This window comes from Grammomys surdaster, unplaced genomic scaffold, assembly GCF_004785775.1.
Source record: "Grammomys surdaster isolate TR1022 unplaced genomic scaffold, NIH_TR_1.0 126278, whole genome shotgun sequence".
Classification (NCBI taxonomy): Eukaryota; Metazoa; Chordata; class Mammalia; order Rodentia; family Muridae; genus Grammomys; species Grammomys surdaster.
The window spans coordinates 9,001,615-9,028,612 of record NW_021621078.1 but is presented as its reverse complement, the minus strand read 5'-3'; the positions used below and the strand labels follow the sequence as shown (position 1 = coordinate 9,028,612).

General features: G+C 37.7%; 2 protein-coding genes across 2 annotated transcripts; both read right to left on the bottom strand.

The window, feature by feature from the left end:
- Positions 1-5,384: 5,384 nt before the first annotated feature.
- Positions 5,385-6,323, bottom strand: LOC114613871 (olfactory receptor 1468-like). The gene has a single exon (XM_028759305.1). It carries the CDS (start codon positions 6,321-6,323, stop codon positions 5,385-5,387), a length of 939 nt encoding a protein of 312 aa, XP_028615138.1.
- An 18,922-nt stretch (positions 6,324-25,245) lies between these two features.
- On the bottom strand, positions 25,246-26,184 carry LOC114613855 (olfactory receptor 1468-like). The gene has a single exon (XM_028759282.1). The coding sequence runs from the start codon at positions 26,182-26,184 to the stop codon at positions 25,246-25,248; it is 939 nt and encodes a 312-aa protein (XP_028615115.1).
- Between the last annotated feature and the right edge of the window lie 814 nt (positions 26,185-26,998).

Here is a 26,998-nt window from a genome sequence, read left to right as displayed (position 1 = left end):
GTGGCAGATGCATATTCATGGTGAGCCATTTGTTACAGAGGACAAGACCATTGTTACCTCAAGGCATGTACAGTATTAGATAAAATAAGCCCCAAGTATAACCTTTCCAGGACACCATTTCACTAAAATACCAAACGACTGACTGCTACCTCACCTATATGTTAGCAATCCCTTAGATTGCCACTGTGCAGACACTTTCTACTCTCATGCCCACAGTGTCTACTTCTGCATTTAAAAGAAAAGATTCCCACCCTCTCAATTCTCCCCTAAAGTCCAGGACTAGAAGGTTTGAGTGCAGAATTCTACCAGACTTTTAAAGAAAAGCTAACAACAACATTTATCTAATTCTTCCATCAAAGAGAAACAGAATGAACATTGCCAAATTCACATTATGATGCCATAGTCACCCTGATAACCAAACTACACAAAGATTCAATAAAGAGTATTAAAGACCATTTCTTTTATAATAAATATTGATGCAGAGATACTCAACAAAATAAAAACTGAATCTAAGAACACATCCTAAAGTTCATCCATCATGATCAAGTAGGTTTTATCCCATAGATACAGGGTTCAGTAAATAAAAATCAGTCAATGTTATCCACAATATAAGTAAACTGAAGGAGAAAAAGACCATAGGATTATCTTATTAGATACCAAAAGAGCTTTATATAAATCCTGAATAGATTATTGACACAAAGGATATACCTAAACATAATAAAATCAACTTACAGTGAACTTATAGCCAACATTAAATTAAATGGAGAGGAACCCAAAGCAATTCCATGAAAATCAGGAACAAGACAAAGTTGTCCACATTCTCCATATCTATTTAATATAGTGCTTTAATTCTAGCTAGAGCATTAAGACAACTGGAAGAGATCAAGGGCATAAAATGGAAAAGATGAAGTCAAAGTATGGCTATTTGAAGATGATAGGATAGTATATAAAACTGATAGTCAAAACTTTACCTGGGAACTCCTATAGCTAAAAGATCTGCAGTGATGTGGCTGATACAATATTAAAAAATTAAAAAAATCAGTAGCCCTCGTATATACAAATGATAAATAAGCCAAGGAAGAAATCAGGGAAACAATAGCCACAAACAATATAAAATATCTTGGGGGAAACCACAACCAAGGAAGTCCAAGACATGTTGGACAAAAACTTCAAGTCTTTGAAGAAAGAAATTGAAGAAGATATAAAAAGATAAAAGGATCTCTCATGCTCATAGGTTGGTAGAGTAAAAATGACCGTTCTATAAAAAGGCAATCTACAAATTCAATGCAATCTCCATCAAAACTACAACCCAATTCTTTATAGAATTTGAAAAGACAATACTCAATTTCAAATGGAAAAACAAAATCTAGGATATCTAAACCAGTCCTAAAGAATAAAAGAACTACTGGAGGTATCACATTAACTCATTTCAAGCTGTATCACACATCTATAGTAACAAAAACTGTCTGGTATTGGCATACAACAGAAAAATTGATCAATGGGATTGAATTGAAGACTGACACATAAATGCACATATGTATGGACACCTGAGTTTTAATAAAAAACAAAGAACTCAGGAATATACAATGGAAAAAAAGATAACATCTTCAACAAGTGGTGGTGGTCCAATTGGATGTCTGCATAAAGAAGAATGCAAATAGATCCATTTTTATCACCAAGCACAAAACTCAAGTCCAAATGGATCAAAGAACTCAACCTTAAACCAGACACACTTTACCTGAAAGCGGAATAAAATGGGAATAGCCATGAACATACCAACACAGGCGACAACTTCCTGGACAGAACAGCAGACTCACAGGCACTGAGATTGATAATTAACAAATGGAACCTCATGAAACTTAAAAACTTATGTAAGACAAAGGACACTGTCAACAGAGTAAAACAGCAGCCAACAGAATGAGAAATTGTTTTCATTAACTCCACATTTAAAAAAGGGCCAATATCCAAAATATATAAAGAACTGAAAAAAAAAACCCTAGATATTGACAAACAAAAAAATCTACTTCAAAAATCGGGTACAGATCTGAACAGAGAATTCTCATTAGATGAACATAAAATGGCCACGAATCACTTAAAGAAATATTCAATATCCTTAGCCATCAGGGAAATGCAAAACTACGTTGAGATTCTTTCTTACACCTATTATAATGGCTAAGATCAATAACGTAAGTGTTAGCTCATGCTAACAAGGATGTGGAGTGAGAAGAATATTTTTCCATTGCTGATAGGAGTGCAAACTTTTACACCCACTAAGAAAATCAATATCTTGGTTCCTCAGAAAATTTGGAATTAATCTACTTCAAGACTCAGTTATACTACTTCTGGGTATATACCCAAAAGACATTCCATCCTACCACAAGGACACTTGTTCAATTATATTCAGAGCAGCTCTATTCATAATATCAGAAACAAACCTAAATGTTCCTCAAATGAAGAATGTATAAAGAGAATGTGGTATATTTACACAGTGGAGTATTACTCAGCTGTTAAAAAATCGGATCATGAAAGTTTCAGGCAAATGGCTGGAACTAGATAAAAACTCATGCTGAGCAAGGCAATGCAGAGCCAGAAAGGCAAACATGGTATGTACTCACTTATAAGTGGATATCAGCTGCGAAGTAAAGGATAACCACACTATAATCCACAGACCCAGAGAGACTATGTAACAAGGAGGGCTCGGGGGCAGGCAGAGACATGGATTACCCTGGGAAGGAGAAATAGAATAGATTTTGCATATGGGCTGTGTGTGGATGGGAACAGGAGATATCAGGTAGGTGAGTGAGGGATGTTGGGAGAGAGTAGTAAGTGGAAAGACAACTAGAATAGTAGGGCATTCAAACCTACTGCTATAGAAACTAGTTAGAGCCTATGAGGGCGACCTAGTGAGGACTCCTAGTAATGGAATGGCACAGCCATTTCCTAGAGGAACAGTGTAAGTCATGAAGCCAGTCCAGCTGTTTTGATAAGGTACCAGCAAAGCAGAGCTCCTTGACCTGATGCCCTTTTTTATCAATTTGAGTCTCCTTGGGGCACTCTTGGGGGGTTATTAACATAATGATTTGCCCATGTTTTCTCTGACAACATCAATTCTGTATTCCCATGAGAAAGTCCTAAATGTACTACTGCCTACTCTCAAGGAAGTAATCTTAGTTGACCCTACTTGAGAGTCTTCTTTGTACCTAGGAGATTATTTGCCCCTAAGCAAATTAATGAAACAAAATAATTAGAATAGTTTGAACTCAGAGGAGGCTGAGAAGATTCAGCAGGACAGGAGAAGTGACAACAGATCAAAGCAGAGAACTCTTTTTATAGTATATTTCTAATTTCTTAGAATTATAACTTATGAGATAATAGGTTATCTAAGCCATACATACTAAGCCCCTGGTAAGAGCTCAGCAACAAAAGCTAGAAAGATTAAGATAATATGATAATATGTGTAAGTGATATAAAAGAATGTAAGAATAACAGGGTATTAGTATTTGTCATTCTTGGAAGGATTGGTTTACACCAGGTTGTTGTAACATTAATTAATATAGAAACAAAACTATTCCTTCATTGAACAAACTCATAAAATTATAAGTAACAGCTGCAATGTCTCCTAAGCCTGAGTTATCAGGTTTAGGCGAATCTGTAAGTAATATGATTGACCATTAAAAGGTAGTAATGTATCTTAATGCAGGACAATTTGCCTGGATTGACTCTGATTCTATCTATTCTCATTCTAACCATGCTGCACTGCAAAGTGCTGTCAGCCTGAGAACAGGCTGTTACATTCTTGCTTGATTGCTTAAGCTAAAATTATTTGTAGAATTTTAGGAATAAGGACATAGGGTTGTTGATAATAAAATTTTTATTACCTTATGCTTAACCTGTAACCCAGGGCATACTAGAAGAGTAAGTATGGCTAAGACTGTACCTCTTGTAATCATGAATGTGTTTGAATCTGAATGAATAAAGAAAGTTTCAGATTGCAAGTCAGTCAGAAGTTGTAACGCATCCTAGTCTTGGTATCTGACTCATCCCTCCCCTTGCCTGTGCCTTACATCCTCTCTGGAGCCTGTTCACTGCTGGCCCCTACAATGGAGGGCATGGAGCTTTAGCCAGCCATCTTCTGTAACCAGGCAAGGGTCCTAGTGATGAGACTAGGACACCAACTGAGCCACAAACCCTACACCAGTTCTGCCTACAAGACATGCTGAGGCAATGTGGCTCAGAGCTTAGGGAAGTGGCCAACTAATGACTGGTATAACTTTAGCCACTAGCCACTGAGAGGAAGCTTGTGCCTGACACTCCCTGGATGGAACAGAAAGTTGGATAACTCAGAGACCTAGGGTAGAATCAAATATAAATGACCAAAATAAAGTCAATGAAATTATTCCTAATGATAGTATGCTAATGCTGATAGATCAACGCCTAGTCCAATCATCATCAGAGAGATTTTCTCTAGCAACTGATGGGAGCAGATTCAGATTAGGTGGAGCTCAGAGAACCCTTGAGAACATGGGGAGGAAAGACTGTAGGAGACAGAAGGATAGAAGACACCAGGAGAACACAGCACACAGAAACAACTAAGCATGGATATAAAGATATCCAGAGACTGAAGCAGTAATCACAGAGCCTGTATGGGTCTGTTTGCATTAGGCCCTCTGCATACATGTTGTGATTGTTTAGCTTGGGTTTCTATGGGACTTCTATGGGAATGGGGGTATCTTTGACTCTTTTGCCTGCCCTTGGGACCCTTTTCTTCCTCCTGAGTTGCCTAGCCCAGTCTTGATATGAGACATTGTGTCTAGTTTTATTGCATCTTGTTACGCTGTGTTTGCTTTGCATCCACGAGAGACTGCTCTTTTCTGAAGGGAACAAGAGGTTCAGTGGATCTGAGGAAGTGGGGAGGTTGTGGGGAGTCTAGAAAGAGTTGAAGGAAGGGAGGGTGTACTTGGGGTATATTGTATGAAAGAAGGATAAATAAAAAGAAAAGAGAAAATAAAAAGGTTACTGAATATTAACATAGGATTATACTATATTATTTATTCATATTTAAAAAGTATACTTCAGTCAACACAGAAAGTTGTCTGACATCACAAAATCTTGGTATAACAAGAATGTAAGGAAGGGAGATCTGATAAAACAGTGGCTGTTACCTAATGATTTTCTAGAATCATATGTCCAAAGTAGAGGGTGGCAATATGGAGTCGCTCAAGGGCCCTTCTCTAACCAAACTACATTGCAAAACTACAGTTTGCAAATAGAAATATTAAGTAGTATGTTCTTGAAAGTGGGTCTCATTGCAGAGGTACATTTTATTATAATACTATCAATATATTTACTAGTTAAATTTAAGTAAAAAAATCACACTGGAATCATTATAAAGAGATTTTCTTCTTGCAAAGGACTCTGATCAGGGCCTCTTTCATGTCTCTGTTCCTCAGGCTGTAGATGAAGGGATTTAGCATGGGAGTCACCACTGTGCACATCATGGCCATGACAGTCTCCTTTACAGTAGAGTTATTAGCTGATGGACATAAGTACAGACCAAAAATTGTCCCATAGAACAGTGACACCACAGACAGGTGGGAGCCACAGGTGGAGAAGATCTTGTGTAAAACATGAGCAGATGAAATCTTTAGAATGGAGCAGACAATTTGTATATAGGACACAACAATGAGTAAGAATGGGATGATGCTAACAAGCCCTCCCATGATAAATATCATTAATTCATTAATATGGATGTCAGAGCAGGCCAACTTGAGCAGGGCAGATATGTCACAGAAAAAGTGGTGGATCACATTATCCTCACAGAATGACAATCTAGCCAAGAGTAGTGTGTGCAACATAGAATACAGCACAGTAAATACCCAGGACAGCAGCACCAGACTCACACAGAGCTTGGGGCTCATGATGCTGGTGTAATGAAGAGGGAAGCAGATAGCCACATAGCGGTCATAGGCCATGACCAAAAGAAAGAAGCTCTCCAGGTCTCCAAAAACCAATAAAAAGTACATTTGTGTCAGACAGCCTGCATAGGAGATGGATGTGTCCTGGCTCTGCATGTTCTGCAGCAACTTGGGCATTGTGACAGAGGAAAAGCAGAGGTCAGAGAAGGACAAGTTGCTGAGAAACAAGTACATGGGTGTGTGGAGATGGGAGTCCAGTACAATGAGGGTGATGATGATGAGGTTCCCCAGGACAGTGGTGAGGTACATGGCCAGGAACAGGGCGTAGAACAAGTGCTGGTGCTCTGGGGGGAAAGGCAGGCCCAGGAGGAGGAACTGGGAGATGACAGTTTGGTTGTTCATCATCATTCTTCATCTCTAGCATCCTAATTAGGAAATATCCATGTTCCTTAAAATTCAAGATAATAATGAACATATATCTAGGATATATATTCTACCACAATGGATTTTTGCAGTCATTATACATTCAAAACTTCTAGTATCTGTAATCATTATTGTCATTAATATTTTCAACTTTTCTTTAATAAGGTTCTATTTCTCTTCTTTTCCTAGACAGTTCTATGCTTTTTTTTTTTTTTTTTTTACTAAGATACAAAATGGACTAATGCTTCTCTCGCCTGGTACCTGCTCATACTGGGTGGCTGTTGTTTATTCTTTTGTAAGTTGCTCTATGTTTTTTGTATATTGATGCTTTTTAAGAATGTGATTAAACTTTATCATCATAATTTTATATAAATGTCATGAACATTCTTCAGTGTTTTAGAGTACCATTTCAAACTCATGTGTGCATGTCCCTGTAACATACAGATTTCTGTTTCATTGTTAACTAATCATCTTCTTTCTATTGCATGTATGACAGGCATCAGAAGCTCAAAGCCCCAAGTAAAATTCATGTCTTCACTTTGTTGTTTCTTAAAGGATTCCACATCCTCCTACCTCTCCAGTCTCCCATAGAATAAAGAAAACAATTCAGGTTTGAGTCAGAACTATGTGTCCCATAAACACTGTCTTGAATATCCCTGGAAATTTGGTGTGAACTGACAAGACACCAGCTTATTTTCTTAAACGTCCCTAGCTCTGATGAGCTGAGTCTAATTTCTAGCTGATGATCCTGCCCACCTTCATTTTATTTGCAAAAGGCTTCTATTCTCAGCACTTATGTGCATCATCCCTACTCACATTCTTCTGCTGCCATCACTGTACCTGATGTGCCCTGCATCCCATCGAAGGCTAGATCCTGTATAACTCATAAAGACATAGTAATTATCCAGGACCTTTCTAGTACCAATTTACCTCAGGGATCTCTAATGGAAACAAACTATAGCCACCAATCTCTCCTTCCTACACTTGTGGGAAGGTAGAATTTACATAACAACAACAACAGCAGCAATAACAACAAAAAACAAAAAAGAAAGAAAGAAAGAAAGAAAGGAAGGAAGGAAGGAAGGAAGAAAGAAAGAAAGAAAGAAAGAAAGAAAGAAAGAAAGAAAGAAAGAAATAGCAAAAATAAGAGCTAATCAAAGTATGGAAAGATGCACACTCATTCCTTGTTTTGATAACAATCAAGGCTTCTGTTTGACTGGCTCCCACTTCATCAGGACAAATCCCAGTTGCTATGTAAATATTTCCTAAATGTCATTAAAATCTGTAGACTTTGAGTAAATAATTAACACTTCATCCAATGATGGACTTCATGCAACCCAATGAAGGAATTAGGGGAAAAGGACAAATGACTAGAGAAAAAAAATTGATCTTCTGCCTTAGTTGCATGTGTAATCTCTACTCTTCTGAGAAATTCCAATATTCTAGATAGTGCCTTAAAGGTTCCCCTTGTTAGTCTCTAGCACTGCATTCTCTCCCTTAAGTCATATGCATGAATACACACCCATGTGTGCATGCACACACACCAAATACATGCCTTTCTGTGATTATGGACAAGACTGGCTAATGAATCAGTCACATTTCTCAAATCTGACAAAACAGAAGAAAGGTAAAAAAAAAATTAGCAACTTTCTCTGAAATGCTATAACCTAGTCTGACTTCGTGCATCTTCACAGACTGGCATTGTTTAGTGCAGCAGAATTCAGAGTTTGCATACTTAGTCATTGTGTATTAGCACTACAGAAATGATGTAGGAAAAATATGCACTATTTAAAAAGATGATCTCCTATATCCCAGACCAGCCTCAAATATGCATCATTGCTGCCTCTGTGTTCTGAATACTGGGATGACAGACACATGTTGCCCTATCAATTTTCTGCTTCTCATGTAGATGAAAAGTATTGTTGTGTTATGTGTGCCTGTTTGTGGACTTTCCTTCTCTTTAGAGGGTGTTGGCCAACAGTTCATGAGGAAAAAGGAAGCAGAAGCGGTGAACAGGGTTCAACCATCTGAGTATGACAGAAGGATTCTCAGAGATCACTGCAGTGAGACAAGTCTACTTTATTGTCCCAGCGTAGGGTGTGCAAGGGCTTTTTCAGGGTACAAGTGGAAAGAGCTAATTGGTCATAGCATCAAGCTTGTGTAAAGGCTGATTGGTCATACTACAGCACCTAATTATCATGCAGGTGGGAAGCTAGCTCAGGACTTGTGTCCTGAGTTATGCAGCCTTGCAGAGTTCTCTGTACAAGGTCATTTTTCATACAAGCCCAGCCACCTGTGTTCAAGGATACTCTCAGACAAAGTCAGGCAGAGACTGGGAAGCCTTACTGCGGAAGTGTGTCCTCCATCTTGTGCAGATCTCAGAAAGCCATCTGCTCATGGGTGACTGAACCTTAATAGCAGGATTCTCTAATAAATGCGTACAAGGATCAGAAGCCAGAGAACTCACTATCAACTGTTAGCACTGATGGGTTAATGTACTTATAACGTCTGTACATGTCAAGCCTACAGTTCTCAAATGAAACATCACATGAAAAAAATCACAGGGAATTGTTTCCAACACTTGGTACACTTGCATATCACCATGGATTCTATAGAATCCTTGAGTTTGGTTGAGGAGCTTTCATTGTATATTTACAAGAACACCTAGATGATACTAATGTCATGCTTGAAGGATTACACTTAGCTGTGGTCTCATACAATGCCAGTAAAATAGAGATTTGTGAACTTGTGCAGGTAAGATAGATTATCTTTTTTGGGAGGACATTGTTCAGTTTGTGAAGACCCATTGGTGAAAGAATTGTGAACATCCCTTCAGCATGACAGCAATGAACTCCATTTCCCAGGACTGCTCTTCTGTTGAAATAGTAGGATATTGAGAGAAAAAAAGGATATAATGAGCAATTGTAATGAACCTGTCGATGTGAACGAGGTTACATGAGGACCATGAAACAAATACTTGTGCAGCGTGGTGCAGTCTTGGAGACAGAAAAGAATATTATCATACCTGGAAAACTGCCCCACATCACACTGGAGATTCATGTGGATTCACAGCAAGACACAAGCTTATTTTCTTGAATGTACACAGTTCTGCTGAGGCTGAGTAAAAATGTCTTGTTCATGATCCTGGCTCACCTTTATTTTATTTGCAGACACAGGAACTCCCAGCCTCTGTACTCATCACCTCTCTGCACAATCCCTACTCACATCCCCCTGTTGCCATCTCTGGGCCTTACCGGCCCTTCATCCCAGAGGAGTGCAGATCCTGGAAAACTCACTAAGGACAAAGTAGTTACCCAAGACCTTTGTAGGACAAATTGACTTCAGGGATCTCTGGTGGAGACCAATTATAATCACCAACCACTATTTCTTACACTTAGGAGAAGGTACAATTTGAAGAACAATACCAAACAAAACTTAAAATTAACAGCAATAAGAAAGCCAAAAAAAAATTCCCTGGAAAGATGCATACTCATTGCCTGTTCAGGTAACGAGCAGGGATTCTGTTGACTGGAGCTCACTTTATTGGGGTGGGTAAGGAAGGATGACTAAAAACCACCCTATCTTATCAGTCATTATTCTTATTGTTAACTACTTAAATGGTCTCACAAAACAAAAATTTACACAAGAAATCATCATCAGAATTTTTTATATTTTTGGTTTTGAGTCTAATGTTTAACTGCTGAACCATTTCAACAGTAGCATTTAAACATAGGGAGACCATAGAAAATCGTACACTCTTGGAAGGCTTCCAAGGACAGCATCTCAATCCAACACAACAGATTACTAGCAAGATGACTTATGGCAGACAAATAACCTTCTAGAAAAATAAATGTCATCACCTGACTTTCTGTATGTTTCAGTATGTGAAAAGGGCAGGAATATGGTAAGCACATGGCATGTTTCATACTTTCTCAAGATAACAGAAAAGCAATCCATGTTTCTATGCCTGTTTACTCATTTTTTTCTTATCTCTATATAAAAATGTTAATTATACCTACTACCACCATTATCCAACCCCTCTCCATGTATATCAGATTATTTTATAATTCCAGGTTGTAAAAGTTAATCATTTATAATTTCTTCCTTCAGGACAATTTTATGAATTTGGCAGTCATTGGTTAGAAGAAGTTCTGTCCATGAAAATGAAACACAAAGTTTTAACTCTAGGACATGTTGATCCTTATTAGTTTAGTCTTTATTGGGCTCTTCAAGATGATTAACTTAGGTCTTTGAATGTGTAAACAGTAAGTGGGATCTAAGCATGTGTACAGGATTTTAGACACAGTGTTGCCCGCTCTGCTTGTGTAGAACTACCACATTTTGCTTGCTATTGATTGGTTTTAATCAAGAATGATGTGTCTATTCTCTGTGGTTTGGTTGACACAAGAAGCAAAAGTGGTTGGATGGTAGGCTCAAGTCCCAATTCTATCATTCCTAATAACTGTGATATTTATTTAATAAACTGATTAAATTTCCCTTGTTATTCAAAGCAGGTATTTCCCATGTTACTCAAAGCAATCTACAATGCATTTTAGAACCCATAATTCCCCAAGGAATTTCTGTGCCCATTCACATACACTCTCACTTCAAACCACCCCAGGCAATTTAACTGTATACTCTTACGGATTTTTCTCTTTTTTGACTTTATATTGTCTTTTTGTGAATTTCATATTCTGCACCCCAATTCCTCACATTCCCCTGTCCCTCTATATTCAGCCTTTGCCTTTGCAACCTTTCTCATCAAACAAAGCAAAGCAAAGCAAAGCAAAGCAAAGCAAAGCAAAGCAAAGCAAAGCAAAGCAAAGCAAAGCAAAGCAAAGCAAAACATCTTGCCTTGGAAGCTGCTTCATACCAAGGTGTGTCACACAATGTACTCTTTTGCTCAAATAGCTTTACTTGGAAATGTTCATTGAAGTGAGTCATTGCCTGTTCAAGGCCTCTAGCTTCTGTACATGTCCTTTTTTGTTTGGGTTACCTCATTCAGGATGATACTTTCTAGTTCCATCCATTTGCCAGCAAAATTCACAATGCCCTTGTTTTCAATAGCTGTGCAGTAGTCTATTGTGTAAATGAACCACATTTCTTTATTCATTTTTTTGGTTGAGGGACATCTGCATTGTTTCCAGTTCCTGACTATTATGAATCAGGCTGATATGAACAGAGTAGGGCATATATTCTTGTGGAATGGTGGAGTATTTCTGGGTATATTACCAGGAGTGGTATAGCTAGGTATTCAGGTAGAACTACTTCCAATTTTCTGAGGAATCACCAGATTGATTTCCTGAGTGGTTGTAGCAGTTTTCAATTCTATCAGGAATGGAGGAGTATCATGTTCCCCTTTCTCCACATCCTCATCAACTTATGCTGTCACTTGAATTTTTGATCTTAGGCATACTGATGAATGTGAGATGGAATTTCAGAGTCATTTTGATTTGCATTTCCCTTATGCCTAAGGGCACTGGGCATTTCTTTAAGTGCTTATTAGCCATTTGAGATGGTCATGTGATTGTTTTCCTTTTGATTTGTTTATATGCTGGATTACTATGATGGATTTTCCTATATTGGACCAGCCCGGTATCCCTGGTGTGAAGCCTACTTGATTGTGGGAAGTGATGTTTTTAGTGTGTTCTTGAATTTGGTTTGTGAGAATTTTATTGAGTATATTTGGGTTGATGTTCATAAGCAAAATTGGCTTGAAAGTCCTTCTTTATTGAGTCTTTGTGTGGCTTAGGTTTCAGGATGATAGAATGGATTAGATAATTTTCCCCATAATGATATTTTATTCAGACATAAAGTTAAATGAAATTTGCCAGTTTCTTGATAATGGGTGCCAATTGTTAGGTGAACAAGCCATGTACAAAACAACAATAAGGCCATAATTTTTCTCTTTGTAGATTGTAATTTTATATAGATGTATAAAACCACAAGCCATCATTAGCAGGGAAGAGAATGGAATAGGATGGAAAGTGAAGGTAGACAAAGCATATGATAGACTGAGAAGATTTTTCCCTGACACCAGGTACTAGGTAAAATGAATATATGTGAATTAAAAACCAATAATAGATGTTTAACAAAGCATGGTAGAAATTTTACATACCACCTGCTAAGTGTCAGGTACTCTTGTTTTTTTTTTTTTAAACAGAAAGACTTTTTATTGTTTTATTTAGAAAGTGTACAATCTTAATTATATCTGAATCTTATTCAGACAACAATGATATTTTCAGCACCTACTATAGGGCAGGCATTAGAGAAGCTGAATTAAAGAGAAAATAATCCTGCCTCACAGGGCTCACCATCCAATGAAGAAAACAGACAAGGGACTATATTGTATTAGATAGTGACACAGATGAACTTCAAGAAGAAGCACTCAGAGGGAGATCTTAAGTACTGGGAGTAAGGACACTGGGCTGAAGTTTTACAGAGACTCCTGGGATGGCCTCACTTTTTAGTAAAGTCTTATTTTTTTATACATAATTTATTATTTCTCAAATCGTAATTCATTCACACAGGGCTTATAAACACAGAAAGGCAGGATGTGGGGAAGGGAATGACACTGGAGTGTGGGTGATCAGGGGGAATACAGATATCATCAGAACAGAGTATCGGCTGGGTGAAGGTTCAGGGGGACAAGTCACTATGACTCAGCCTATGACTCACTTGTCCTTATCTAAGTTGGTATTGTCTGCCAAGGCTACCTATTTACAAGGTCTATGACTACTCAGGCTTGTAAATTTCCACAAAAGCTGCCTGTTTACATTAGCTTATAGCCATCTGTTTCGATGTTTTTCCACTGAGACCCAAGACTTGGTGTTAGTATACATGTATGACAGGCCTATTGCTGATTTTAAGCCTATGGCTGATTTTAGGCCTTCAGTGGGTAAGCAGGGTTGCCTCTGACATCTCCTCCCTTCTCTAATTGTAGAAGGGCTGTGGCAATTCTAAACTTGTGAAGGCGGGGATAGAGGCCTGACCTCCAGTATTTGAAGGGGACCTTGTAATGGCTTCAGTCCCCCTGTCGTTGTCCAGTGAGGCATGAGGGCCATACCCGTCCCGATGTCTTTTTTCCTGGAGAGGGGATACTTTTGACATCAACCCCTATGCAGTCAGACTTGTCCCTCAGGGAACCCAGATAGATATTTTTATCTTTTATTTATATTCCCTTGCAGTGCTTAGCCTCGCAGCCTAAGCGAGAATTCAGATCACCTGACAGAGGGAGTTCTGGGTGGCCCCTCTCTGCTTGGTCTAGGGGCAGAAGTCCCCCCTTTTAGGTTGGGTGGAGATGGGTTTTGGAAACACTCTGTATAAAGTAACAAGTCAGGTACTCTTGTAAGTCCCCTTCAATGTTTACAAGCATGTGTCTTTTAATACAGGAAAGACTAAAATTTATACCAATATCCAGAGAACTTGGGAGAATAAATGGAGTCACAAAATGAATGACAATCTGAGTAAACATGAACATGAACTTTCTTGAGTAAGACTGGAAACAATGCAACTCTCTGAGGTGGGTGCATCAGTGCACACAAATAGGAAGAGTTGGGTCAAGAAGAGGATATTAGATAAAAATCTTTATGACACAAATGGTAATTGGCAGCACCAAGGTGCAAAGACAGGTCCCTGGATCTAGAGTGTGCACTCAACTCTTTTTTCCTTGACTTCACCCTCAGGGATGTTGACATTATGGCTCAAATGGATCCTGTGGCCTTGGCACCACTAGTGTCACTTATGACTTCCTTGTAGGTGCTCCATAGTTTTCAAAATGAGCCTTTCCCATACAGATTACCCTCCCCTTTACCATGATGTAGTCAATCTGAGCAGAAACATCTTATTCTTTCCCTTTTCCACACAAAAGAGGCCATGACAGCATCTTCGCTTGTCTCTTGCATTTCCAGTGATATCTCCTTCACACAAATCCATGGTTCTCTCTAAAGTCCACTACCCAATAACTCCAGGACCTGACAATCATGATGTGGTCCATACTGTCCTTGTCTTTATATTATAGTCAAAGAATTGATGCTTAGTAAATTACTGTATGATTGATCATGAGTGTACAAAGTAACTTTAACAAAGGTTCCATTGAGCATATGATGAGGTTGTTACCATCTTCATTTAGAAACAGAAGTTAGGGAAAAGATAACGTTTTAGGAGAAGCAGATATCAGTCCCAGTTCTAAACACAAGTGTCTCTGTGAATCCCTGGATTGTGACACTACCAGGTTTACATACCAGGATGAGAATTGAAGGTCTTGTGGTCAACTATGAATGGAAACACCAAAGTCCTTAAGCCCCCACCATTTAGGGCTCAAGTAACTCATTGTCCATCTTCCTCAGAAGGGATACTCAACCTCTTAGCTGATCAGACACACTCTGGGCTAGGACAGAAGCTGCATTTGGAATCAGAGGGTACAGTAAGCTGGAACCAGCAGTGATTGACTCTCTCTTCCTTGTTTCCTCCTCCAAATCCTCATCCATTTGACTCTATCTTGGTACAACCAAACAGCTTGAAAGAAGGAAATACCATTTCCATCCTGAGGAAAAGGAAATTCACTCATCATGGACAGAATTTTAGGATCTTTAAGTTTACAAAAGAATGTATTAATTTCTAACATTTATAGAAATCACTTCTAATTTTAATTTTTTTCAAGTTTTCATATAATCACATATAATATGTTGACCACATCTCTCATACTAGAAATCTAGTTTCAGTCTTCTATATATACACATGCAGTTTTGCCAGTGATGTTTGTTAAAGGTTTTGTATTTACTCCAATGGGTAATTTTGGCTTCCTTGTCAATATATATTTCTACATAAATGTAACAATAATATTAAAGAAGATCATGAATTTCAGTGGAATGGGAGAGAACAGAAAAAGTTTGAGGGTGAGAGGGAGGAATGGGAATGGTATGATAGGGCAAACATCTGTGCAGGGCTCAAAAATAAATTAGAATAAAGAGAACTTAGCAACTTTGGTGACTGAAGTAAAATGGGCTTCTTTCTGGGTCTCCTATTCTGTACATTTACAGCAGTAGTCCTCAAACTCTGGGTGCTGGGCCCTTTGGAAGTTAAGCAATTCTTTCATAGGGGTTGTATATAAAATATCCTGCAAATGAGGTATTTAGATTATAATTCATAAAAGTACAATAATTGTAGTTATGAAATGGCAATAAAATAATTTTAGTTGGGGGGGTTACCACAACTTGAGGAACTGTATTAAAGGTCACAGCATTAGGAAGGTTGAGAACCAATGATCTACAGTTTTCTTTAAGCTAGTATCATGCTATTTTTATTCATATGGCTCTATACTATAGTTTCAATTTAGATATTATAATATCGCCTTCATTGTTCTTTTTTCTAAGGGTTGCTTGAGATGTTGTGAGATTTTAAAAATACAACTTCAAGTGTAAGATTGTTGCTTCTATTTGTGTGAAATCTTTCTTTAAAATTATGCTTTTGCAATTGCATTAAATCTGTAGATTGCCTTTGGTAGCATGGCCATTTTAATAATATTAAATTTTCCAATCCATGAACATTCATGTTCTTTCCATATTATAATTTTGGCTTTAGTTTAGTTCATTAGTGTCTTAAAATTTCCACTAAAAAGGTCTTTCATTTCATTAGTTAAGTTTATTTCAAAATATTTTTTTAATCCACTATATTGTATACTCTAATGGGTGAATTATAAGTCTCTCGACTGTAGCTCTTAGAAACTCATCTGGGATTGTTTATTTTTTGGTGGTGGATAAGTGATTGAAATCAATTTGATAGAGAAAGTGTAAAATCTAGTGTGAAGCTCCACAGCTTCAGAATAGCTATTCAAACTGTATGGAAAATCACTACAAACTTTGGTCCTGATTAATTTCAATGTGTGATATGTTTTATTTGCAGGTCTTTTTGAACATATGCTGTGGGTGGAATTGTATCTTTAATCTATTTTTCAAAACAGTGTTTTTATAGGAATGCTGCTGACTTGTGTGTTAATTTTATATTCTGCTATTTGCCGATCTAAGAGTTTACATGATTTATATAGTTTATTAAAGCCAAGAGTTTCTGGTAGTGTCCTGGGGTTTTTTAATATGTAGAATCATATCATCTGTAATGAAGGATTCCCTTTTGTGCACAAAAGTCAGCTCTAACTGGATCAAAGACTTCAACATAAATCCCAGAATTCTGAAACCTCTGGATGAAAAGAAAAGGAAAACGCTACAAGATATGGGCAGAGCCAGGCAGTGGTAGCACATGCCTTTAATCCCAGTACTTGGGAGGCAGAGGCAGGCAGATTTCTGAGTTTGAGGCTAGCCTGGTCTACAGAGTGAGTTTCAGGACAGCCCGGGCTATACAAAGAAACCTTGTCTTGAAAAACAAAAGAAAGAAATAATAATAAAGACATGGACAGAGAAAAAGATTTTTTAAAAAGGACTGGGGTCACTTCAAATCCTGCTCATATAGGTAGGTCTGCTTCAACTGACTGGTTCACAAAGTAAAGCAATATGACATGGATGTGGGAGAGGAACTTGTAATGAAGCAAGGGGGGAGTGAGAGAAAAACCAGAGAGTGGGGGTGAGGCCAGTCAGCATGCATTACATACATCTAGAAAATTACTGAAGAACAATTTTGATGGAAGTTTTTTAAAAAAGAAATAAAATACAGAATTTTGTTACATTTTGCACTCCAAGTTTATATGGAAGTTTGAAATGTTGTACATGCCTAATTTTAGCTCACAGCACACTTTCTTTCAATGAAAATAAAAATAGTAACAGGATTGTATATTTAAAAAAAATCTAAAGTAAAGACATCAGAGATAAGATTAGTTATTGGGACCATTTGCTTGGAAAATTGTTTTCCAGCCTTCTAATCTGAGGTAGTATCTGTCTTTGTCATTGAGGTGTGTTTCCTGTATGCAGCAAAATGCTGAGTTCTGTTTATGTATCCAGTCTGTTAGTCTATGTCTTTTTATTGGGGAATTGAGTCCATTGATGTTAAGAGAAATTAAGGAAAAATGATTGTTGCTTCCCGTTATTTTTGTTATTAGAGGTGGAATTATCTTTGTGTAGCTATCTTCTTTTGGGTTTGTTGGAAGTTTACTTTCTTGCTTTTTCTAGATTGTAGTTTCCCTCCTTGTGTTGGAGTTTTCCATCTATTAACCTTTGTAGGGCTGGATTTGTGGGAAGATATTGTGTAAATTTGGTTTTGTCATGGTATATCTTGGTTTCTCCATCTTTAGTGATTGAGAGTTTTGCTCTTAAAGAGTAAACACAAAAATCCCTTAAAGAATTCCAGGAAAACACAACCAAACAGGTGAAGAAATTAAACAAAACAACATAGGATATAAAAATTGAAGTAGAAGCAATAAAGAAATCACAAAGGGAAGCAACCCTGGAGATAGAAAACCTAGGAAAGAAATCAAGAGTCATAGATACAAGCATCATCAACAGAATGCAAGAGATAGAAAGAATCTCATGTGCAGAAGATACCATAGGAAACATTGACACAACTGTCAAAGAAAATGCAAAATGCAAAAAGCTCCTAACCCAAAACATTCAGGAAATTCAGGACACAATGAGAAGACCAAACCTAAGGATAATAGTTATAGAAGAGAGTGAAGATGCCCAGCTTAAAGGGCCAGTAAATATCTTCAACAAAATTATAGAAGAAAACTTCCCTAACCTAAAGAGATGTCCATAAACATACAAGAAACATATAGAACTCCAAATAGATTGTCCCAGAAAAGAAATTCCTCCTATCACATAATAGTTAAACCATCAAATGCACAAAACAAAGAAAGAATATTAAAAGCAATAAGGGACAAAGGTCAAGTAACATAAAAAGGCATACCTATTAGAATTACACCAGACTTCACACCAGAGAATATGAAAGCTAGAAGATCCTGGGTAGATGTTATACAGACCCTAAGAGAACATGAATTGTAGCCCAGGCTACTATGCCCAGTAAAACTCTCAGTTACCACAGATGGAGAAACCGAGATATGGCAAAACCAAATTTAAACAATATATTTCTACAAATCCAGGCCTATGAAACATAATACATGGAAAATGCCAACACAAGGAGGGAAACTATACCCTAGAAAAAGCATGAAAGTAATCTTTCAACAACCCCAAAAGAAGATAGCCACACAAACATAATTCCACTTTTAACAACAATAACAGGAAGCAGCAATCACTATTCTTTAATATCTCTTAACATCAATGGACTCAATTCCCCAATAAAAAGACATAGACTAACAGACTGGATACATAAACAGGATCCAGTGTTTTGCTGCATACAGGAAACACACCCCACTGACAAAGACAGACACTCCCTCAAAGTAAAAGGCTGGAAAAAATTTCCAAGCAAATGGTCCCAAGAAACAAACTGGAGTAGCCATTCTAACACAGAATAAAATACACTTTTGACCAAAAGTTATAAAAAATGATAAGGAAGGACCCTTCATACTCATTAAAAGAAAAATCTACTAAGATGAACTCTCAATTCAGAACATATATGCTCCAAGTGCAAGGGCACCCACATTCATGAGATAAACTTTACTAAAGCTCAAAGCACACGCTGCACCACATGTAATAGTAGTGGGTGACTTTGACACCCAACTCTCATCAATGGAGAGATCATGGAAACAGAAACTAAACAAAGATACAATGAAAATAACAGAAGTTATGAAACAAATGAATTTAACAAATATTTGTAGGACATTTCATCCTAAAAAAAAAAAGAATATACCTTTTTCTCAGCACCTCATGGTGCCTTCTCCAAAATAGACCATATAATTGGTCACAAAACAGGCCTCAACAGATACAAGAATATTGAAATATCCCATTGCATCCTATCAGATCACCATGGACTAAGACTGGTCTTCAATAACAACAAAAACAGAAAGCCCACATACATGTGGAATTTGAACAACGCTCTACTCAATGATAACTTGGTCAAGGAAGAAGTAAAGAAATTAAAGATTTTTTAGAATTTAATGAAAATGAAGGCCAACATACCCAAACTTATGGGACACAATGAAAGCAGTGCTAAGAGGAGAACTTATAGCTCTGAGTGCCTCCAAAACGAAACTGGAGAGAGCATGCACTAGCAGCTTAACAGCACACCTGAAAGCACTAGAACAAGAAGAAGCAAATACACCCAAGAAGAGTTGATGGAAGGAAATAATCAAACTCAGGCCTGAAATTAACCAAATAGAAAAAAAAAACTATACAAAGTATCAACAAAACCAGCAGCTGGTTCTTTGAGAAAATCAACAAGATAGATAAACCCTTAGCCAGACTAATCAGAGAGCAGAGAGACAGTATCCAAATTAATAAGATCAGAACTGAAAAGGGAGACATAACAACAAAAACTGAGGAAATTGAAAAAAATCATCAGATCCTACTACAATAGCTTATACTCAACAAAACTGGAAAATCTGAATGAAATGGACAATTTTCTAGACAGATACCATGCATGTAGCAAAGTTAAATCTGGATGAGCTAAACCATCTGAGCAGTCCCATAACCCTTAAAGAAATAGAAGTAGACATTAAACATCTCCCAAACAAACAAACAAACAAACAAAAGGCCAGGACCAGATGGGTTTAGTGCAGAATTCTATCAGACCTTCAAAGAAGACCTAGTACCAATATTCTTCAAACTATTCCACAAAATAGAAGCAGAAGGAACACTACACATTTTTTCCTATGAAGCCACAGTTATGCTGATACCAAAATCATACAAAAGCCCAACTAAGAAAGAGAACTTCAGAACAATTTCCCTTATGAATATCGATGCAAAAATACTCAATAACATTCTCGCAAACTGAATTCAAGAACACATCAAAATGATCATTCACCATGATCAAGTAGTCTTCATCCCAAGGATGCGGGTATAATTCAATATACAGAAATCTATCAACCTAATCCACTACATAAACTAACTCAAAGAAAAGACACATGATAATTTCATTAGATGCTGAGAAAGCATTTCACAAAATTCAACATTCCTTCATGTTAAAAGTCTTAGAAAAATCAGAAATTTAAGGCCCGTACCTAAACATATTAAAAGCAATATACAGCAAACCAGTAGCTCACATCACACTAAACTGAGAGAAACTTGAAGCAATCCCACTAAAATCAGGGATTAGACAAGACTTCCCACTCTCTCCCTACCTATTCAGTATAGTACTTGAAACTCTAGATAGAGCAATTAGAAAACAAAAGGAGGTCAAAGGGATACAAATAGGAAAGGAAGAAGTTAAAATATCACTATTTGCAGATGATACGATAGTATATTTAAGTCACCCCAAAAATTCCACTACAGAACTTCTACAGCTGATCAACTTTAGCAAAGTGGCTGGATATAAAATTAACTCAAACAAATCAGTAGCCTTTCCTATACTCTGAGTATAAATGAGCTGAGAAGGAAATTAGGGAAATGAAACCTTTCCCAATAGTCACAAACAATATAAAGTATCTTTGTGTGACTATTACCAAATAAGTAAAAGATCTGTATGACAAGACCTTCAAGTCTCTGAAGAAAGAAATAGAAGAAGACCTCAGAAGATAAAAATATCTCCCATGCTCATGGATTGGCAGGATTAATATAGTAAAAATGGCCATCTTTCTGAAAACAATCTACAGATTCAATGCAATCTCCATCAAAATTCCAACTCAATTCTTCATTGAGTTAGAAAGGGCAATTCTCAAATTCATTTGGAATAACAAAAAACCCTGGATAGCAAAACTATTCTCAACAATAAAAGAACTTCTGGAGGAATCGCCGTCCCTGATCTCAAGCTGTACCACAGAGCCAGAGTGATAAAAATTGTATGGTATTGGTATAGTGACAGGCAGGTAGTTCAATGGAATATAATTTAAGAACCAGAAATAAACCCACACACCTATGGTCACTTGATCTTTGACAAAGAAGCTAAAACCATCTAGTAGAAAAAAGACAGCATTTTCAACAAATGGTGCAGGTTCAACTGGGGATCAACTTGTAGAAGAATGAAAATTGATTCATTCTTATCTCCCTGTACAAAGCTCAAGTCCAAGTGGATCAAGGAACTTCACAGAAAACCAGATACACTGAATCTAATAGAAGAGAAAGCGAGGAAAAGCTTGAACACATGGACACAGGAGAAATTTTCCTGGACACACCAATGGCTTATGCTTTACGATCAAGAATTGACAAATGTAACCTCATAAAATTGCAAAGCTTCTTTAAGGCAAAGGACACTGTCAATATGACAAAATTTCAACCAACAGATTGGGAAAAGATCTTTAACAATCCTACATCTGATAGAGGACTAATATCCAATATATACAAAGAACTCAAGAAGTTAGTCTCCAGAGAATCAAATAACCATATTAAAAATGGGGAACACAGTTAAACAGAGAATTCTCAACTGACAAATCTTGAGTGGCTGAGAAACACCTAAAGAAATGTTCAGCATCCTTAGCCATCAGGGAAATGCAAATCAAAACAACCCTGAGATTCCACCTCACACCAGTCTGAATGGCTAAGATCAAAAACTCAGGTAACAGTAGATGCTGGTGAGGATGTGGAGAAAGAGGAACACTCCTCCATTTTTGGGGGGATTGCAAGCTGGTATGACCACTCTGGAAATCAGTCTGGTGGTTCCTCAGAAAACTGGACTTAGTACTACCTGAGGACTCAGCTCTGCCACTCCTGGGCATATGTCCAGAAGATGCTTCAACATGTAATAAGGACACATGTTCCACTGTGTTCATAGTAGCCATGTTTATAATAGCCAGAAGCTGGAAACAACCCAGATGGCCTTCAACAGAGAATTTGATACAGAAAATGTGGTACATTTACACAATGGACTGCTGCTCACCTATTAAAAACAATGACTCCATGAAATTTTCAGGCAAATGGATGGGTCTACCAAATATCATCCTGAGTGAAGTAACTCTGTCACAAAAGAGCACACATGGTATGCATTCACTGATAAGTGGGTATTAGGCAAAGAGCATATAATGCTCACGATACCACTCATGGACCAAAGGAAGCTCAAGAGGAAGGAAGACCAAAGTGTGGATACTTTAGTCCTTAGGGAAGAACTTAAGGAGCTAAAGGGGTCTTGTCTGGCATCAATGGGATGGGAGGCCCTTGGCCCTGTGAAGGCTTTATGTCCCAGTGTAGAGGAATGCTAGGGCAGTGAGGCAGGATTGGGTAGGTGAGTGGGGAAGCACTCTCATAGAAGGAGGTTAAGGGGGGATGTCATGGAGGTTTTGTGGAGAAGAAACTGGCAAAGGGGATAAGATTTGAAATGTAAATAAATAAAATAAAAAAGTAAATAAAAAAAGAATTAGGAATGAAGCCACCTTAAAAAAGAAAACAAACAGTAAAGTTTAAAGAAAAAAAACTAAAGAAAAAGTATAAGAAGCACATAGCTTACACCCATAAGAAACACAATCAGAAAAAAATAATATATAAGAAAAAGATCAATAAAGTAAAAAAAAAAAGGCTCAGACAAAGCATTATGAAAAAAATATACAGAAAGTGCCATTGACTTTGATTTGGTTGTCTATGACTGGTCATGTGCCTGCCCTTAAGTATGGTTTGCATACCCAGTGATACCATATTGGAGAAAATCAAGTTTTCCTTTCTGTGTGGTCAATTGGATGTAGCTTCTGGGTTAAGGATAGTAGATCATGTCTACTTCTTCTTCTCAGCACTGGGGCTCCATCCTGGACTTGAGGAGGTCCTGAACATGCAGCTCCCGACTCTGGGAGTTCATATGGGCATCAGTCCCATTGTGTCTGGAAGGCATTGCTTCCTTGGTGTCCTCCATTCCCACTGCCTCTTACAACCTTTCCTCTTCCACAGATTTCCCTGAGCCATGACAGGAGGGGTTTAATGGAAACATCCAATTTAAGACTTGGTGTTCCATGGTCTCTCAACCTTTATACATTGTCCAGTTGTGTGGGTCTCTAGTTCTTACCATATATTACAGGAGTAAAGTTCTCTGATGATGGCTGAGCAAGACAGTGGTCTATAGATATAACAGAATGTTGTTAAGGGTCATTATATTACTACATTTCTTTAGCAGAACAATAGTATTTGATTTTCCTGTAGGTCACTGGCCTATCTAGTCCCAGATTCTTGGTCCTCTGAGCAGTGCCAGGCATGGGATCCATCTCATGAAGTGGACCTTAAATCTGATCAGACAATTGTTCATTACTCCCTCAAGTTTTGCACCACTATTGTACCATTATATCACACAGGCAGATCACCATTGTAGACAAAGAGTTTACAGGTTCAATGGTGTTTGATTTATCCTCTAGGAGCAACCTTATAATTGCTTGAGCATATTCAGTAGAAATAAAACCTAAAATTTGGCACCAGCTAGATTCTATATGCTCAATGAGACATGAAGTTGTTCTCAGTTTTATAATTAATTTATTTATTCACCTTACATCATGATCATAGCTTTTCATCCCTCCTCTCTTCTCAGTACTTCCCTCTCATCTGCCCTCCCCTCAATTTTATTCTTTTTCTCCTCAGAGAAGGGGAGGTCTCCCATGGATATCAACCTGCCTTGGCATGTCAAGTTGCATGCAGTAGGACTTGGTGCATCTTCACCTTTTGAGCCTAGCAAGATATCCCAATTAGGAAAAGGGGTCCAAAGACAGGCAGCAGAGTCAGAGACAGCCCCCTATCCAGTTGTTAGAGGTCTCACATGAAGATCAAGCTTCATATATGTTACATATGTGCTGGGGCCTAGGTCTCTAGGTGTACCACATGAATGCTCGTTGGTTAGTGGTTTAGTCTCTCTCAACCCCTATGTGCCTAGGTTAGTTGATTCTGTAGGTTAACCAATGACTGCACATTTATCTATAAGTTTTAAGCCATCTCCATCTTCCCCATAAATTTAGCTGGATATAATCAGAGCTGTAATCAGTTACTATTATAGGACACTTAATCAGTCCTGGAGAGTTCCTGACTAATTAGTTTGTCTATACTGAGTTGTTTTAGGATCTGAACTCCTCTGTGAGCAGGTTCCCTAAGGCTCATGGGTGAGTAGAGTGGCAGATATGAGCAGGGATAGGACACAGATTATGGTCATAGAGTCATTTTATGGTCTTCATAAACCTGTAATTTATCAAGGGCACAGGATCTCAGGCTGGGATCTTGGAGTCACTTGCTGATATCCTAGGTGGCCTGGGAAGGTTGGTCATTATCTGATTTAATATTATTCTAACCCAAAGGTTTTGTTCCCAGATTGTACCATATTCTTCAATGTAGGTTTTAGATGTGATAACTTATACCTTTCTGACTTTCAAGTCTTCCCAACCTTCTACAAATGTGTACATTATGGTTTCCAGATATTTCTGTGAGTGATAATATTCATTAATATCACTGCACATGATATTCTTATGAGACCCTATCACTTCAGTGTAATGCCAGATCTGTCATCCACATATGCTTTATGCAGTATTTCGGAAACTTCATTTTAGTTTAAAATCATCAGAAGATATTTCAAATATCTGTATAGGCCTTCTCCTAGGAATGGTACTTCAATTTTTCTGCAGAACCTCATGACATGACAATTTAAATATAGTTCATTCTATTAATTACTATAATAGACTATATATGGCTGCTAATCAAAACTATAAAGTCTGAATAGAAAAGAATGGAAATCTGATACAACAGTGCCTGTTACCTAATGCTTTTCTAGAATCACCTATGCATAGTAGGGGGTGGCATCACTGGGTTGTTAAGGTCCCTTTCCCTAACTGAGTTACTTGCAAAACACCCTTTGGTAAATGGAAATATTATGTAGTATGACTCATTTTAGGGATATATTATGTAATATTAATATCAATACAATTAGTAGATAAATTTAAGCACAAATACCAGGGCTGCCATTAGAAAGAGATTTTCTTCTTGCAAAGGACTCTTATCAGTGCCTCTTTCATGTCTCTGTTCCTCAGGCTGTAGATGAAGGGATTCAGCATGGGAGTCACCACTGTGTACATCAGGGCCATGGCAGTGTCCTTCACAGTAGAGTTATTAGCTGATGGACATAGGTACAGACTAATAATTGTTCCATAGAACAGTGAGACCACAGACAGGTGGGAGCCACAGGTGAAAAAGACCTTGTGGATAACCAGAGTAGATGAAAAATTTAGAATGGAGCAGACAATCTGTACATAGGACACAACAATGAGTAAGAATGGGATGACAATAATGGTCCCTCCCAAGAAAAGTATCATTAGTTCATTAATATGAATGTCAGAGCAGGCCAACTTGAGCAGGGCAGATATGTCACAGAAAAAGTGGGGGATTACATTGTCCTCACAAAATGACAATTTAACAACAAGCAGAGTGTGCAACATGGAATTCAGAATGCTAAGTACCCAGGACATAAGCACCAGACAAACACAGAAAGTGAGACTCATGATGCTGGTATAACGAAGGGGAAAACATATGGCCACATAGCGGTCATAAGCCATGACAACAAGAAGAAAGTTCTCCATGTTTGCAAAAACGATGTAAAAGTATATTTGTGTCAGGCAGCCTGCATAGGAGATGGATGTGTCCTGGCTCTGCATGTTCTGCAGCAACTTGGGCATTGTGACAGAGGAAAAGCAGAGGTCAGAGAAGGACAAGTTGCTGAGAAACAAGTACATGGGTGTGTGGAGATGGGAGTCCAGTACAATGAGGATGATGATGATGAGGTTTCCCAGGACGGTGGTGAGGTACATGGCCAGGAACAGGGCGTAGAACAGGTGCTGGTGCTCTGGGGGGATGGGCAGGCCCAGGAGGAGGAACTGAGAGATGACAGTTTTGTTGTTGCTTATCATTCTTATTCTCCAGTATCCTAATGAGAAAATATCAGAGTCATTGTAAATTTAAAATAAAAATGAATACATATCCAAGAAATACATCCTATAGCACTGGATTTGGCAGTCATAGTACCGTAATCTCAAAACTCCAAATGTCTACAGTCACTTCAATTATTAATGATCTTTCTTAACTTATCTTTAGGAAACTTATTTATATCCCCTCCTCTAGACATTTCCATGCTGTTCCTACTGAGATGTGAAACGGACTAATGCTTCCCTCCTTCTCCTGATATATGCTCATCCTGGGTGACTGTTTGTTAATTTGCAATTTGCCCTGTGTTATACTGATGTTGCTGAAGAATGTACTTAAACTTTATCATCATAATTTCATATAAATTTCGAGAATCTCATACTCCAATGCATTAGAATACAATTTCAAACTCAGACATGCACATCTCTGTAACATATTGATTTGTGCTCCACTGTTAACTAATCATCTTCCTTCCATTGCATGTATGACATGCATCAGAATCTCAAAGCCCTAAATGAAGTACAGGTCTTCACTTTATTGTCTCCCAAAGCATAACTCATTCTCCCTTTCCAGTCTCCCATAGTATAGTTAAAAATATCAGACTTTAGTCAGAGATGTTGAATGTAGATCCATTCATTTTTTTCTTACATGTAATACACTATACAGTCTCTCCTACATTCTCCTCCTATTTTATCCATTCTTTTCTGTGAGATTATATCAATATATGATCATCATATCATGTCTTTACTGGAATACAGAAGCATACTCAATCATGTTCATGTTCTCATGTCTCCAGATTCT